General features: G+C 43.6%; 1 protein-coding gene across 12 annotated transcripts in view; it reads left to right on the top strand.

The window, feature by feature from the left end:
• LOC110532151 (voltage-gated potassium channel subunit beta-2) overlaps positions 1-18398 on the top strand; it is a 116160-nt gene that overhangs the window by 47321 nt on the left and 50441 nt on the right. For 2 of the 12 annotated variants that reach the window (XM_090184364.1, XM_090184362.1), the window contains exon 1: positions 17279-17997. The exons of 9 other annotated variants lie outside the window; for them this stretch is intronic. In XM_090184364.1, coding sequence (XP_090040490.1) covers positions 17783-17997 — 215 coding nt within the window. In that variant the 5' untranslated portion in view covers positions 17279-17782. Of the gene's footprint in view, positions 1-17248; positions 17998-18398 lie in introns of those variants that run through there. One more of the 12 variants, XM_090184363.1, reaches the window with a different exon arrangement.

Raw genomic sequence — 18398 nt, 5'->3', positions numbered from 1 at the left:
CACCATAACAACACCCACCCATAGCACGTGCTCCATCAGGTGTATCTCACAGGCAGCTGTACACAGCCCATCTGTAAATAGCCCATCCAACTACCTACCTCATCCCCATATTGTTTGTATTTACTTTTTTTGCTATTTTGCACACCAGTATTTCTACTTGCACATCATCATCTGCACATCTATCACTCCAGTGTTAATTTGCAAAATTGTAATTACTTCGCTACTATGGCCTAGTTATTGCCTTACCTCCTTACGCCATTTGCACACACTGTATATAGACTTTTTCTAATGTGTTATTGACCATACGTTTGTTTATTCCATGTGTAACTCTGTGTTGTTGTTCGTGTCGCACTGCTTTGCTTTATCTTGGCCAGGTCGCAGTTGTAAATGAGAACTTGTTCTCAACTGGCCTACCTGGTTAAATAAAGGTGGAATAAAAAAAAATACATATTGTCATGGTGAAACAGGAAAGGGCCTTCCCCAAACTGTTGCCACAATGTTGGAAGCACAGAATCATCTAGAATGTCATTGTATCCTGTAGCGTTAAGATTTCCCTTCACTAGAACTAAGGGGCCTAGCCCGAACCATGGAAAACAGCCCCAAACCATTATTCATCCTCCACCAAATTTCACAGTTGGCGCTATGCATTGGGGCACATAGCGTCCTCCTGGCATCCGCCAAACCCAGATTCGTCCATCAGACTTCTAGATGGTGAAGTATGATTCATCACTCCAGAGAACACTTTTCCACTGCTCAAGAGTCCATGGCTGTGTGCTCGATTTTATACACCTGTCAGCAACGGGGTTGCAGAAATAGCCCGAATACACTCATTTGAAGGGGTGTCCACATACTTCTGTATATATTGTGTATCAGTGCTCTTGCAGCATGAGAAAGACAATAGTTGAACTGTTTTGAACAAATTCATTTCTTCACAAATTAAGGAGAAGCAGCAGGGAGAGTTATATTTTTTTCACTTACAGTACTTAGCTAGCTAATGCAGCTAGCTAATTTAGCTTACTCCAGCACCCGGCTCAAACAGAGAGGAATGCAATTTATGTAAGCTAGCTCGCTCAGGCTATCGAACACTGAACTCTTCCGGTTTTTATTAATTTGCTACTGGGGCTAGCCCTTGTAATTGTACTGCATGATTGTAGTGGGTTTACTAGCACGTTAATGTTAGTTCTATTAGCTATGTTGACTATGACGTTAGCTAATATGGTGACAATGACATAGGCTGTGTGTAGTAATTAGAAGTCACTCAATTAAAAGGCCCAATGCAGTTAAAGGCCCAATGCAGCCATTTTTATCTCAATATTAAATAATTTCTGGGTAACAATTAAATACTTAAAATAGCTTCTTAGCAAAGGGAAATTTCTCAAGCAATAATTTTTTAGGACTATCTGGGAGGGGTCTGATTCGGGAGGGGAAAACTGAAAATGTGCTGTCATTGGCAGAGAGGTTTGGAACTCTCTTTCCTATTGGTCTATTAACTAATTGACCAAATGGTGACCATGGTAGGCCAAAACTCCATCCCACCAAAAGAGGCTGAAATGGCTGGCAATCTTTTCGAACAGCTCTTACATTAAAAGGGCATTATCCAATTTCACAGTATTATTCCAACAATATATTTTTTATTGGTAAATCAGTTGAGTTAGTCTAACCAGCTAGCCACAGTAAACTTGTAGTAATCATGGCCGAATTATCGAACAGGCACGCAGGGCATGTGCCGAGGGGTCCTGACATCTAGTGGTCCCCCATTGATTTTGTTAGTCACTCTCACTCAGATATCATATTAACATGTAATAAGTCGTGGCAAAATGTGTAGAAATGCAAGAAATTCGCTGTAAAACTGCTCAACAAAATTGTATTGTTAAGCAAACATATTTGTTTACCTTTTGTTAATAAAATACTTTTTCTGCTAACAGATCCCTCTGTAAGTATTCAATTGTAGTTTTTATTCCCGGTGCTGAGTTAATGTGAGTTAACGTGGAGCGGCTAATTGTATAGCTAATGGGCTATGTGTTTATAGCACAAGTTATAGCAACCAGTGTGATAATGGCTGGGGTCGTTTTTGCAGTTCTCCAAACAGCATTTTAGAGTTTTTTTTAAATTAAATTGTATAATCAGTTTAATATCGAATTATTAGTGCGTATGTAAACATACTCATTGAGAACTGGTCTGGCAAATTGCAATGGCACTGTAGTCCAGCAGATGGCAGCACATTTACACCTATGTTCCGCTGCAGATGAATGCATACATACAGTAGATTCATATTGAGTTCCATTGTTTCTTAGATTGAAACTGATGTCTTTAATAACTGATGGAAACATTTCACTTTTTTACCAGAAGTTGTATACAGAGTTGTATTTGCAGTGCAGTGCTTTTACTAATCTAAAGTGTTAAAATTGTAGCATGATCTAAAGACAAGTACTCCTTCAAATGTTGGTCTGGGCTTAGAAGTGATTTGAAATGACAGACAGCACTGCAGCAAGAATTGTTTAACCAACTTTGGTGGGTTTGTAAAAAGGCTATGCACCAGCAACGTCTGCCCTACTGCCTGTGACACTGATGACGAGTTATGTTCTTTTCTGAGTCGCCCAGTAACATCAAGATCCAGTTGGCCTTATTTTGGCCCAATGACTCACCATGTTGAACTTAACAATGCTGAAATCCATTATTCAACACTAGGAAAACTATTGAATTAAACGTTTCCATTGAATTTTAATAATAGTGATGATAATAATAGATTGCGTTTATTCAGTACTTTCTTTTGGTGTTTTAGGCCTGCATTGTGAGCAGGTGGCAGTGATTCACCTCATCCGCTACTAATGTAATGTATGTTACTAAAATCCACCAGCTGCATTAAGTACTGCAGTGCATCTCCTCCTCATGGACTGCACCAGATTTGCCAGTTCTTGCTCTGAGATGTTACCCCACTCTTCCTCCAAGGTACCTGCAAGTTCCCGGACATTCTTCTAGGGGAAATGGCCCTAGCCCTCACCCTCTGATCCAACAGGTCCCAGACGTGCTCAATGGGATTGAGATCCGGGCTCTTCGCTGGCCATGGCAGATCACTGACATTCCTGTCTTGCAGGAACAAGCAGTATGGCTGGTGGCATTGTCATGCTGGAGGGTCATGTCAGGATGAGCCTGCAGGAAGGGTACCACATGAGGGAAGATGATGTCTTCCCTGTAACGCACAGCTTGAGTTTGCCTGCAATGACAACAAGCTCAGTCCGATGATGCTGTGACACATCGCCTCAGACCATGGCGGACCCTCCACCTCCAAATCGATCCCACTCCAGAGTACAGGCCTCGGTGTAACGCTCATTTCTTTGACGATAAACGTGAATCCGACCATCACCCCTGGTGAGACAAAACTGCGACTCGTCAGTGGAGAGCACTTTTTGCCAGTCGTGTCTGGTCCAGCGACGGTGGGTTTGTGCCCATAGGCAACGTTGATGCCGGTGATGTCTGGTGAGGACCTGCCTTACAACAGGCCTACAAGCCCTCAGTCCAGCCTCTCTCAGCCTATTCGTGGACAGTCTGATCACTGATGGAGGGATTGTGCGTTCCTGGTGTAACTCGGGCAGTTGTTGTTGCCATCCTGTACCTGTCCTGCAGGTGTGATGTTTGGCTGTATCGATCCTGTGCAGGTGTTGTTACACGTGGTCTGCCACTGCGAGGACGATCAGCTGTCTGTCCTGTCTCCCTGTAGCACTGTCTTATGCGTCTCATAGTACGGACATTCCAATTTATTGCCCTGTCCACATCCGCAGTCCTCCTTTTGGTGTTTTTTAGAGTCAGTTGAAAGGCCTCTTTAGTGTCCTAAGTTTTCATAACTGTAACCTTAATTGCCTACCGTCTGTAAGCTGTTAGTGTCTTAACGACCGTTCTACAGGTGCATATTCATGAATTGTTTATGATTCATTGAACAAGCATGGGAAACCGTGTTTAAACACTTTACAATGAAGATCTGTGAAGTTATTTGGATTTTTATGAATTATCTTTGAAAGACAGGGTCCTGAAAAAGGGACGTTGTTTTTTTTGCTGAGTTTATGTGTCCTCCTGTTTCGACCATCCTTGTGGCAGACCTGATGAAGTCCTCCTCTTTTCTGCTCTTTAGTTAAAAGCTCCTGCTGCATTTTCTTTTTCTTTAATCTTTTTTTTGATGGTGGTGGTGATGGTGGATTGGCCTCTGGGGAGAATATTCTGAATTAAATTAGGAAGGATTCTCTTAGACCTTTTCTCCTATGTAACAACATACATATACACTGCTCCTCCTCCTCCAAAGAGTAATGTAATGAATCAAAACATCCACATAAAAAAACCAATAGAGGTTCAAAATGTTTTTGTTTCTTGTGTTTTTTTTCAGGCAATTTCTGGTCTCACATTGCATGTTAGAGTTGTTTTACACAGATCCACCACATATTTGAAGGAACATGAGTTGATACAAGTCAACAGGAGTGTAGACTGCGTACCATGGTAATAAAAACATAATGTCAGATTTGGCTGACTTGGCTATGTTATATTCCATTCTACTCTAGTTTCCCCGGTAATAGGAACAGGTGATGGGTTTTGTCTGTAAACGTTTGTCTGTTTTTGACTGCCACAATTACTGATTTGATATTGATTGACACTTTCGGAATCAAATCAGTTTACTGTTGTCAATGAGGCTAGCCCCTGATGTTGGGGAGTTGTTGAATGAGAAGAAAGAAGGTTATTGAGTGGAAAAACACAATTGATTGTTTGTCGATGTTTGTTGATTGTTTGTCGATCTTTTAGAAGACACTGAGATCCTTTATTTGACAACACTGCTGTCTGGCCGGGACCTAAACCAGGAATTTGTTCATTCATTCAACATTTGACCATGAACATTAATGCCTGTATTCCCTCCTCTATAGTAGATATCCTCATACCTCTGTGTAAAGAATCACAGGAGACTCTTCCTTCAGTAACACAGATGGCACTATGGTCCCCAGTCCCCACCAGGTCTGTCTTATAAAACCAAGGAACTTGGTGAGGACAAGGCTGAAAAGCAAAGCCATTTGAGGCCATTGGAAAATAACTATCTGGCTAATGGGTGCCATGGGCTGTTTGTTGGAAAGGAGAAGCAATTTCTGTGTATGTGTTTTTTATTTATTTAGTCCACCTTTATTTAACCAGGTAGGCCAGTTGAGAACAAGTTCTCATTTACAACTGCGACCTGGCCAAAATAAAGCAAAGCAGTGTGACACAAACAACAACACAGAGTTACACATGGAATAACGTACGGTCAATAACACATTCTCAAAAAGTCTATATACAGTGTGTGCAAATGGCGTAAGGAGGTAAGGCAATAACTAGGCCATAGTAGCGAAGTAATTACAATTTAGCAAATTAACACTGGAGTGATAGATGTGCAGATGATGATGTGCAAGTAGAAATACTGGTGTGCAAAAGAGCAACAAAAGTAAATAAAAACAATATGGGGATGAGGTAGGTAGTTGGATGGGCTATTTACAGATGGGCTGTGTACAGCTGCTGCGATAGGTAAGCTGCTCAGATAGCTGATGCTTAAAGTCAGTGAGGGAGATACAAGCCTCCAACTTCAGCGATTTTTGCAATTCGTTCCAGTCATTGGCAGCAGAGAACTGGAAGGAAAGGGAGCAAAAACAGGTGGTGGGTGGTATATGGGGCTTTGGTGACAAAATGGATGGCACTGTGATAGACTGCAGCCAGTTTGCTGATAGAGTGTTGGAGGCTATTTTGTAAATGACATCGCCGAAGTCGAGGATTGGTAGGATAGTCAGTTTTACGAGGGTATTTTTGGCAGCGTGAGTGAAGGAGGCTTTGTTGCGAAATAGGAAGCTGATTTTAGATTTAATTTTGGATTGGAGATGTTTAATATGAGTCTGGAAGGAGAGTTTACAGTCTAGCCAGAAACCTAGGTATGTGTAGTTGTACACATATTCTAAGTCAGAACCGTCCAGAGTAGTGTTGCGGGCAGCGATCGGTTGAAGAGCATGCATTTAGTTTTACAAGTGTTTAAGCGCAATTGGAGGCCACAGAAGGAGTGTTGTATGGCATTGAAGCTCGTTTGGAGGTTTGTTAACACAGTGTCCAAAGAAGGGCCAGATGTATACAGAATGGTGTCGTCTGCATAGAGGTGGATCATGGAATCACCCGCAGCAAGAGCGACATCGTTGATATACAGTGCCTTGCGAAAGTATTCGGCCCCCTTGAACTTTGCGACCTTTTGCCACATTTCAGGCTTCAAACATAAAGATATAAAACTGTATTTTTTTGTGAAGAATCAACAACAAGTGGGACACAATCATGAAGTGGAACGACATTTATTGGATATTTCAAACTTTTTTAACAAATCAAAAACTGAAAAATTGGGCGTGCAACATTATTCAGCCCCTTTACTTTCAGTGCAGCAAACTCTCTCCAGAAGTTCAGTGAGGATCTCTGAATGATCCAATGTTGACCTAAATGACTAATGATGATAAATACAATCCACCTGTGTGTAATCAAGTCTCCGTATAAATGCACCTGCACTCTGATAGTCTCAGAGGTCCGTTAAAAGCGCAGAGAGCATCATGAAGAACAAGGAACACACCAGGCAGGTCCGAGATACTGTTGTGAAGAAGTTTAAAGCCGGATTTGGATACAAAAATATTTCCCAAGCTTTAAACATCCCAAGGAGCACTGTGCAAGCGATAATATTGAAATGGAAGGAGTATCAGACCACTGCAAATCTACCAAGACCTGGCCGTCCCTCTAAACTTTCAGCTCATACAAGGAGAAGACTGATCAGAGATGCAGCCAAGAGGCCCATGATCACTCTGGATGAACTGCAGTGATCTACAGCTGAGGTGGGAGACTCTGTCCATAGGACAACAATCTGTATATTGCACAAATCTGGCCTTTATGGAAGAGTGGCAAGAAGAAAGCCATTTCTTAAAGATATCCATAAAAAGTGTTGTTTAAAGTTTGCCACAAGCCACCTGGGAGACACACCAAACATGTGGAAGAAGGTGCTCTGGTCAGATGAAACCAAAATTGAACTTTTTGGCAACAATGCAAAACGTTATGTTTGGCGTAAAAGCAACACAGCTCATCACCCTGAACACACCATACCCACTGTCAAACATGGTGGTGGCAGCATCATGGTTTGGGCCTGCTTTTCTTCAGCAGGGACAGGGAAGATGGTTAAAATTGATGGGAAGATGGATGGAGCCAAATACAGGACCATTCTGGAAGAAAACCTGATGGAGTCTGCAAAAGACCTGAAACTGAGATGGAGATTTGTCTTCCAACAAGACAATGATCCAAAACATAAAGCAAAATCTACAATGGAATGGTTCAAAAATAAACATATCCAGGTGTTAGAATGGCCAAGTCCAGACCTGAATCCAATCGAGAATCTGTGGAAAGAACTGAAAACTGCTGTTCACAAATGCTCTCCATCCAACCTCACTGAGCTTGAGCTGTTTTGCAAGGAGGAATGGGAAAAAATGTCAGTCTCTCGATGTGCAAAACTGAAAGAGACATACCCCAAGCGACTTACAGCTGTAATCGCAGCAAAAGGTGGCGCTACAAAGTATTAACTTAAGGGGGCTGAATAATTTTGCGCGCCCAATCTTTCCGTTTTTGATTTGTGAAAAAAGTTTGAAATATCCAATAAATGTCGTTCCGCTTTATGATTGTGTCCCACTTGTTGTTGATTCTTCACAAAAAAATACAGTTTTATATCTTTATGTTTGAAGCATGAAATGTGGCAAAAGGTCGCAAAGTTCAAGGGGGCCGAATACTTTCGCAAGGCACTGTATACAGAGAAAAGAGTCGGCCCGAGAATTGAACCCTGTGGTACCCCCATGGAGACTGCCAGAGGCCTGGACAACAGGCCCTCCGATTTGACACACTGAACTCTATCCGAGAAGTAGTTGGTGAACCAGGCAAGGCAGTCATTTGAGAAACCAAGACTGTTGAGTCTGCCGATAAGAATACGGTGATTGACAGAGTCGAAAGCCTTGGCCAGGTCGATGAAGACGACTGCACAGTACTGTCAGGAGGAAAGCATGGCCAGCCATAAAGAAATGCTTATTGAAATTCTCGATTATCATTGATTTATCGGTGGTGACAGTGTTTCCCAGCCTCGGTGCAGTGGGAAGCTGAGAGGAGGTGCTCTTACTTTCCATGGCCAAGGATGACTTTGTGTACGGGTGCGGTAATGATGAGAAAGGGAAGGCTTTCCTGGTGCATGGGTCCCACTGTGAGGGTGAGTAGTGTTGTGATGTCTGTGATTGTGCCGGATCCCAATGGTTGCTTATCCAGGGCTTGGACTGGAAAAGGAGAGGAGAGCGGGTACGGAATTATGTTCAGGGAGGAGGTGAGGGCCTCTAGAGCTGTAGAGACAACACCTGAGGGACAGCCAGCCAGTGAAATGGTAATCAGAAAGGGTTTGGCGGAAAACGATGATGATGGAATACTCACACCTACCCTGGGAGACGGAAGATCACAGGGCCGCCCCTCTTCCCTAGTGGACTCCGGGTTGGGATGCACTGGACACCGCAGAAGCTGGTGCCCCTCCTGGCCGTAATTAGGGACAGAGCCCCAGCAGTCTCCGGCGATGCCGCTATGCCTGGGGGTGGTGTGTGGCCCCTATCTCCATAGGTTCAGGCTCTGCCTCAGGATAGCCAAAGGAGGGAGGCGAGTGGTGAGGTGGGCACTGGCAATCCCGAAGAAGATTGGACCTTTTCGCGCAGTCCTTTCCAGAAGACATTGCGGCGCGCCAGCTCATTCCATCCGGTAGAGGCTGCCACAATCCGAAAGGTGAGGGCACCCTGCTGTTGTTGGAGAAGTCACTGACTTCCCTCTCTGCCCTCTGGAGAATGGTCGAAGACTGCCTTGAACAGAGCCATGAACCTCTCATAGGAACTCAGGTCCTCCTTCTCCTCTCTCCCAGATGGCCGTAGCCCACACCAACGCCCGTCCAGTCAGCAGGGAAATTACCATGGCAACCTGGGACCTCTCTGTGGTGAGGGCTCCTGTCTGATAGACGGAGCACTGGAGTAGGAAGCTACGGCATTTTGATGGAGTACCGTCATACTTCTCCTGAAGGAACAGTAGGTCATCGCTGACCTGGGCGGACGGCTGGGTGGGCTGGGGGACTGGCTCACTGTGACGACCCGTGGTAAGAGGCCCTTTGATGGGTATGGAGAGTCTCGCTGGTGGTGTCCAGGTGGTGGAGAATGTGGAGGACCTCCTCCATGGCCGTACCCAGTTGCACCAGCTGGTCTTTGTGTTGGTGCAGTAGATGACCCTGTTCCTTGACCTTCTGGAAGATATAGAGTTTAATAACAATAAAGCAAGGCAAATGAAGAAAACGGGATGCGTACTGAACATGAAAACAAACCAATACTGCCTGATACCTGGCTACTGAGGCTACTGAGGGATAAATAAAGGTACACCAAGGTGATGATGAAGTCCAGGTGTGCGTAATGATGGGGAGCAGGTGTGCGTAATGATGGGGAGCAGGTGTGTGTAATGATGGTTGTTTTCCAGGGCCGGTGGTTAGTAGACCGGCAACGTCAAGCGCTGGAGAGAGGGAGCGGGAGTAGGCGTGACATAAGCTTTTTGTGGACCAACACTTTACATGTTGCGTTAATATTTTTGTTAAGTATATTTTGTCAAAATGCATTTTTATTGTACTTGACACACACCAAAAGCACTCAAATGCATTTACATTACTATTAAAATGACTACAAACATGATACATTATTGGTCATGTAATGAATCCATGTCTTTCATGTACGTATGACAAATAAACAAACAAACTTGACGAGAGCATTGAAAACAATGTCCAATGGGCAGAACTTAACGTGTACTGGGTCATTCCATGAAATTAGTTCCTTTGCATCTCTTTGATGTGTTAAGTACAAATTAGGCACCAATATTGCATTTTAATAGCCTGTTATATGAAGAAGTGCCTTTTAATATAAACCATATGGACAATTCAATGAAATAGATTTTCAATATGAATAAAGACTTGCTAAAGTACCAAAATTCAGCATTTTTACATGCCCCTCTGTGCACCCTCTGTGCACCCTTTGTGCACCCTTTGTGCACCCTCTGTGACTTATAGGAAGATTTGAACCTACTTACCACAAAACAACGAAACATTTTTACCATTATTGTAAGGCCATAGTTATTTTGTTGCTTTGACAAAGTTATTTCCAAAGAAATGTGATTAGTGATTCATTTACGTCTGTCCCTCATGTTAAAGTCAACCCTGTTACGTGGACTGAAATATTGTTTTAATATGGTGAAACTATTCCTTTTGAAATATTTAATTTAAAATAAACAATGAACATCTAATAGTCAAATCATACTGTGAAAGCAGGTGAGTTGGTTCGACTCTTTTTGGCACTTTTCTGGTGTTTTGTGGTGAAAAAACTGAGCGGTCGAGCATAACACGTCAACCCTGTTACCATTACATAAACAGGCTAGAAATGTTTTAACGACCATTTTTGTTGTGGATCTTGCATTCAATTGTCCCTCCCTGTTGCACAAGGGGATTCATGGCTGATTTAACTTGTCATTAATTACCAGTTGGAGGGGACGTTGAAGTGGATTTTTCCCAGATGTGTTAAATTCCCACTTCCCACTTGGTCACGAATGCACCATATGCACCATCACCACTTATTCGAAGTTCAAGACCTAGACCAACACTTTGACATGTGCTCAAACATGTGCTCTTTATGAGAGAATGTTAAAATGAGGTGAAATTAAAAATACACGTTTTACTCAGTCATCACAATTTAAATTATATCATTGCCAAAACATTATCTCCATTGATCAATATGCAAAGAGTCATTTAAGAAGCTGAGTTAAGAACTGCTTTGGCCTCCCTGTAGACTAGATATCTTAGCCATGCATTTCTGGAATTGTCAGCCATTACATGCATTTGAGCAAAGATGCAAATGTATGTAAATGCATCTCTGGAATACATTTAAGGCATTACATGCATTTGACCAAAGATGCAAATATACCTACATGTATTTGAAATACATTTTACGTGACGTTAAATATATTGAAATATCCATGCTAGGTTAGCAAACGTTGAGTAGGTGCATGCCTGCTCCGCATGATATATTGTTTACTGCTGCTGCTAGGCTAGCAGAACAGCAGAGAGGAGAAGCGTGACTGGGAGGAGAGGATAACATTTTTGTATTTTTCTTCCAAAGAATTGTAACGAAAACAAAAACGTCACCCAAAATTCCATGATCGTCACAGCCCTAGTGTGTGTTTGTTGAAGTGAATGAAGCTGCTCTCTTTAAACCCAGCGAAGAGGACAAGCATTTCTGGCATTGTTTTCCCCCAACTCTCCCCCGGCCCCTTTAGAGGAAAGGCTATTTCTGTCCCTGCCTGAATTTGTGAGGCAGCAATGCACACCCCTCCCACTGTGTGTGTGTATCTGTGGGCCAATGTGTGTGTGTGTGTGTTTGTGTGTGTGTGTGTGTGTGTGTGTATCCTTAGCCCGGGGTTAAGATAACTCTGGGCTAAGATAATGCAGAGTGAAAAGGCATAAAGTATTTTAGCTTTATTATTTGTTTCAGAACAGGAATGAAGACCATAGTGTGTGTGTGTGTGTGTGTGTTTCAAGTTTCAAGCTTGGTTAGTCGTATGTACGGGATACACATGGTATACGCCGTTCAATTAAATGCTTGTGTGTGTGTGTGTGTGTGTGTGTGTGTGTGTGCAGTTGTCTGTATGTGCATATGTGCCTGTGTGTGTGCACATCTTGGCGGGCCATGTGCGAGCCTGTATCTCTATGTGTGTCTCTGTACGTATGTGGTATGTGCACTCGTCTGTTTGTATGCGACTGAATTTCACATTAATGTAAACTGGCCTGGAAAATAAAGTGATTTGAGCAGGAACACTGCGTCAGCTTCTGTGGATAAAGGAACACAGGCCAGCACGGGGGTGGGCAGTGTCTTACAGACTATGTTATAGTAGCACACTAGTTCCAGTCACAGTGACTAATATTGAAATCCCCCTCCAGCCATTCTCATGACCTGCCTTGCACTGTAGGAGACCAACATCTGCACAGAGCTACTTTAGGCTCTGCACAGGGTGGATGGGAAATGTAGGCTGTGATATAAAAACTGATATAAAATAATATAAAAGAGGATTGCATACAGTATCTGTACATCTGTCCAGGAACATGACCCTTCGTCAGGAATGTTTTCAGACCAATTTCTCAAACATTCCAACTGGTTAGGCATACTGCAGTGTCTTACTGTCTTATAAGATATGGACAGCTCATGTCGAATATTGTTTGTCTGACTATGGCCCTTTGACTTAAATACACACCTGCACATTTTACATTTTACATTTGAGATATTTAGCAGACAGTCTGCAGAAGGAGGCGAGAGAGAAGACTGCTTAACTCTCCTCTCCATCTTTGCAGGCTCCCCAGTGGTGCTCCCAGTGCTCTGCTGTCAAGGCGCTCATTATTAATTCATCAGATTTACTGCCGCAATGACTGCTAGCATTAGCTGGGAGCCTGCATTCAACTCACAAATGGCTAGCGTTGAATGCTACATCGAAATTGGTATTTTAAAGCTTTTACATCAAAAGGAAGAAGGGATGACTGAGATGATCGAGGGTTCTAGTCGTGTTCTAACCGCACTTGGCCCTAGGTTAAGAGAGATTTTAGTCCAGGACTAAACAACGTCACACTTGCACATTCTAATGTATGGCTGGGCGCCAATAAGATATGTATTGCAATTCTCACGATTCTATATGTCTTGTGGTTCGATACTGTGATCTTATTGCGATTTGATGTTCCAAACATATTGCTCACTATGTGTTCTACAGTGAGACAAAAGAGAGCATGAAAACATTTGTTTTGAGCAGTTATGGAAATAAAAGTGCTGAAAACATGTTGGTTCACTATTTAAAATGAAAATGGAGAACAAGCTATAGGATGAAAAAAAAAAAAAAAAAACAGAGTTTTGTACACCTGACTAGTGCTAGCCTAGGGTCATGTTCCTAGGGGCTAGCTAAAGCTACCTACCTAAAATGTCTTAAAGAGATAGTTCGTGATTTTGGCAATGAGGCCCTTTATCTACTTCCCCAGAGTCCAATAAACTCGTGGATATCATTTTTATGTATCTGCGTTCAGTTTGAAGGGACTGGCATTAGCGCAATGACTTGAAGTCTATGGTAACAGCTCGCATGCAATTTGCTACTGTAGTCTGCTAATCATTGCACTAATGCTAGTTAGCATTGGCTCGTGAAACTACCTCTGACATCCTGGACACAGATATATAAAAATGGTATACACAAATTCACCTGACTCTGGGGAAGTAGATAAAGGGCGTAATTGACCATTTTCCAAACTATCCCTTTAAGGATAACTCTGGGCTAAAATAATGCAGTGGGAAAAGGTGTAAATATGTTAGCATTATTATTTGTTTTAGAAACGGAGTGATGACCGTGTGTGTGTGCGTGTGTGTGTGTGTGTGTGTGTGTGTGTGTGTGTGTGTGTGTGTGTGCGTGTATACTCAAATGTGTGCGTGTTCATGTATGTGTCAATGGCAGTTTTCTCTGACACCTTGTCCACCACCTCCACGTGCATGATATGTATCTTCAAAACCAGTTTCAAACTACGTGTCTGTAAAATGGGTGTCAGAGAAAAGCAGCGAGGGAGAGATTGGCCACGAGGGGAACCCATTGAACGTTATTGAGGGATTTAAAATGATTTCACCAGCTTACCAAACTGGGGATGCTAAGTCTCTGAACCGACGAGTGAGGCCTTGACAGATTAAATCTTCCAGCCGTGTTTGAAGTACTGAGAGGCAGAAAGCAGAGACCAATCTGGGATTAGCACTTTGAAAGGCCTGCAAACAAGTAGTCAAGACATCATTGAGGGGCAGAGTATGACATTGAGGGGCAGAGTGGGATCTAACGATTGGAGGTCTTGGTTGAATGGCTAGGATGTGAATGTGATGCTGTGGCTGCGTAAATACTACATAAATAAATACTGTATCTGGTCTATTGACAGTATTCCTCAGACGGCATAAGCAGTAGCTGATTAACATGCATCGTGTTTTTAAGTGTGGGTGAGCAGTTCTGTCCGTTGGGTAAAGATAAACGCACACTGTCGAGTGTGGTTAACACACGGGCATGCGGATTTGCACACACATGCGTGTGCAGTTACAAAGAGGGCAGCCAGTCAGTCTTGCAAACTGAGGCCAGAGGAGATGAGCTCCCCTCAGCCCACTCACACATCTCTCAGTCTATGTGACTGGGTTGTGTGTCAGAAACATGGGAGACATGCCTTTGTGTGTGTGTGTGTGTGTGTGTGTGTGTGTGTGTGTGTGTGTGTGTGTGTGTGTGTGTGTGTGAGAGAGAGAGAGTGATAGAGAGAGAGTGAGAAAGAGAGCGCGAGAGAGACTGTTTTGTGTGTGGGTGCATACATGTGTTCACACTCATATGTGTGCTAGTGCTTGCAGCAGCTAATAAAGATTAAATAAATACAATAGTGCTTGCTCACACAACCTTTCCCATCCAGTCAATCAGCTCATGACAGGTCAATCTGGCTGCCATGACAGATACGGCACTATTCCAGGACACATCTAATTACAATCCACTGTCTTTGTGAAATTGTCCAGTTAGCATGTGGCATCCCCTTGATTGGCCCGTCACTCAGAACCAAGTGGAAACCCGAATCTAACTTGTTCCATCTTCAACTGGCACCATCAGTTAGAGTCTAACTGCTCTGTCTGTCTGGCTGGCTGACATTGACTGTGCTCACACAGAGGCAGATGTGACCCCTAAATAGTGTGTGTGTGTGTGTGTGTGTGTGTGTGTGTGTGTGTGTGTGTGTGTGTGTGTGTGTGTGTGTGTGTGTGTGGATGGATGGGGGTAGCTTGCCTAGGAACCCTGTTAGGAAGCAGTTAGCTAGACGCTGATCCAGGAACAGCTGCCCCTCTGCCTGCAGAGATGTCAGTTGCATGTCACTGCTGGGTGTAACGCATACCTATCGCCTGTGTGGAGGCTGATTTTCCATGGCACACACATTAACAGACACATTAACACATATTATTATACTGTACACAGTGTACACACATATCCTTTTCTGTTCTCTGTTCTCACAAGAGAAGTGTAAGGGTCACCGTTAATTCTCCTTGTGGGGACCAAACAATTGATTCCCATTCAAAGTCCAATTTTCCCTAACCCCTAACCCTAACCTTAACCCTTAATCTAACCCTAATCCTAACCCCAAACCCCTAACCATAAACCTAACCCATAACCCTAATTGTAACCCTAACCCAAAGCCTAACCCCTAGCCTAAAATAGCCTTTTCCTTGTGGGGACCTGAGAAATGTCCCCACTTCTCAGAATTGTCCTTGTTTTACTATCATTTTGTGAGGACAGTTAAACCAAACACACACACACACAGCTCTCCTGCGGAGGTCTGTTCTCTTCTAAGTGGTGTGTACTAACTATACAGGTGCCATCCAATGAAAACTTTGATCCAGGGAGGGATGCTTTAGGATGAGCTAATTTTAACGCTTAAAAGAGGTGGAGATTGGAGGAGACAAGAAAGGAGGAGAGGAGAGGAGAGGGGAAGAAAGGAGATGTCACTGGTCTTAGTAGATGCACACACACACACACACACACACACACACACACACATCATAGTTAAGTCATCCCCTAATGAGCCCCTAAGGAGCCAGATGCAGTACTCCAGGGCCCATATTTATAAAGCGTCTCAGAGTAGGAGTGCTGATCTAGGATCAGTTCGGCCTTTTAAATTAGGTGACCTGGACCCGTATTCACAAAGTGTTCCAGAGTAGATTTGCTGATCTAGGATCAGTTTGAGCTTTTAGATTAGGGGACCTGATTCATAGATTAGATTACCTGCATTCATAAAGCATTTCTGAGTAGCCTTTTAGATTAGGGGACCTGAACTTTTAGATCATAATGAATAAGATTACATGGACACAGGGGACCTGATCCTAGATCAGCGCTGCTACTCCTGGAACACTTTATGAATACAGTTCCAGTGACTATAGGGGAGTGATGGGAGGAAAGACTGGGCCTTTCTAACTCTGGATGGAGCTCAGAGGGAGTAAAAGCCAACCAGATGGTTCACATTTTGTTTCAACATGCATGGCCCTAATTTTAGTCCTGACTGTTCACTCCCCCTTTATTCTCTCTTTTGATGGGCAGTGGCTTTTCAACAGGGTATTTTGCCCTTCGTTGTAAGCTACAGTAAAGCAGTGCATGTCCCCTATCGAGTCAACCAAACTAGAGCATGCAGAAATGTGGAACAGGTTCAAGAAAATGTAGCCTAGAAGTATTGGGAATGATGGATTATACTGCACCTCGCACTCATTCGACACACATCAGGGGTCGACTGATTTCGCTGACATTCGCTGACATCTCGCTTTCGTATATATGTCTATTTTCTCTAACGCAAAATAGAAAAGCAGTATGAGGGTCTGTGCTCATGCGAAAATGAATGGTGACCGGTGCGTGAGAGAATTATTTTTTTGTATACTTCAGTAAATACTCAGACTCAAAACACAAAAAGCAAAAAACAAGGAGGCCGAGATGCATTATTCATGAATCCCAATGTCAATGATGTTAAGTGCCACATGTATCCTTACGCCATGTCAAGTGTGAGGGAAAATGACTTTCATTGACTTGGGGTCAACGGAAAAAAATTGGTAATTCAGTTGACAATGTTGTAAACTGCTCATGTCCATTGCTCTTGACCTGCTCCTAATTTGACGCAGGTCAGGTTGTATAACAAGCATTGTTCCCGTGCTAACAGAGTCTGGATATGTTAGACTTTCAACCTGTCCTCACCTTTCACCCCCTTCCACTGTAGTCAACAGAGGAGAGGACACAGGGTTTGACATTGACAGTGTCTGTCTGTACCGAAGTGGCTGAACAATAATCTAAAACAATAGTCTTGTTCAAAATGTGAATGAGAATGTCTTCTTTTTTTTTACCTGGTAAAATAAAATAATTAGTATGGAAAGAGCTAGGGGGGAAAAATAAGCAAAATAACCAATTTAAAATAGAAATTAGTATGTTATGAACTCTCTGAAATCGGCTTGAAGGAAGGGTGCAAGCGTGTGTTTTACTGATCAGTGTTTTTTTGTGAAATGAGGAGCATTAGCTGATCTAGAACGGAATAGTTGAGGCGATCCCTCGCTTGCTCTCTCGCTCACTCGCTCTCTCTCTGTGGCGTGCGCTCCTTCCAGACGGGGAGACACATCACTGCACTGAGTTGGACTACACTGGACACTGAGCTGCTGCAGTCTACTCTCTGTCTGAATCCCCTTTATCTCCTAAACTACTACCACTAGTAGTTTGCTCTTGAGATCGGACAGCCGGAATCTGAAAAGTCTGTTTTTGTCACTGTTCTGCCTCTGAAAGCCACAGTGGATACTGTGGACATACTGGACACTGAGCTGCAGCAGACCACCTCTCTTTTCTGCACTGCCGGACAGTTTGCCACGCAGTATCGAACTCGTAGTTCAGCTGCTAGCAGTTTGTTCTCTTTCATCCTTTGCTTCTGGGGGAGGGAGGCAAAGACTTGAGACAGGATGCTAACTGCTGGTTGACAAGCCGACTCGGGAAGGTCTTCCTCTCTGTTGTCAACTTTGTTGTCTCCTTCAGTGGGTTCCTCAAGCTCGTTTGAGTGCTTATTTTCCGTCCGAGTCGAGTCTAAGCTGCCCTACGGGGCCATCATCATTGGGTCACCACCATGCAGGTGTCGTTAGTGTGCTCGGACAACCACCGTGGCGGTGGCGTGACACGCACCACGGAGGAGCGTCTGAACCAACGGAACTCCAACAGCCCCAGTCTGGGCACCAAGAACAAGTTCCGCGCTGTGGCCATGGTGGCCCGCAGCCTGGGACAGCTGTCCATCAACATTCCCTCGTCCAGCGACCAGAGCATACGCACTGGCATGAAGTATAGGTAGGAGTCCAGGAAAGACCCCATGCATGCATATGCATGAAGTGTCTTGGAGAACGAGTGCTGACAGGATCAGTTTTGCCTTTTAGATCACAACGCAGGGTGCACCTGATCCTAGATCAGCACACCTTCTCTGAGGTGCTGGATACATGTGGCCCCAGACCCCAATACTGTACCATCTGTGGGTGAAAAAGTTATCTGTGTTCTGTCGAGAGTGGGATGTATAGATATGACACCCTGACCCTGTACCTTAGCAAGAGTGTAAGATACTGTCTGTACAAATTGTAATGACGAGACCCTATACCTGCAACCTTGCAAGAATGGCAGGCATGAGTAGAAGAGACCGTGTCTCTCTGTTCAAGTGTGTAGAATAGTTTGAGACATTACCTTGCTCTCTGATTTGC

The sequence above is a fragment of the Oncorhynchus mykiss genome, chromosome 9 (genome assembly GCF_057628025.1).
Source record: "Oncorhynchus mykiss isolate SJ-2025 chromosome 9, ASM5762802v1, whole genome shotgun sequence".
NCBI lineage: Eukaryota > Metazoa > Chordata > Actinopteri > Salmoniformes > Salmonidae > Oncorhynchus > Oncorhynchus mykiss.
The sequence above is the reverse complement of the archived record's forward strand: the minus strand, read 5'-3'. Positions and strand labels throughout refer to the sequence as shown.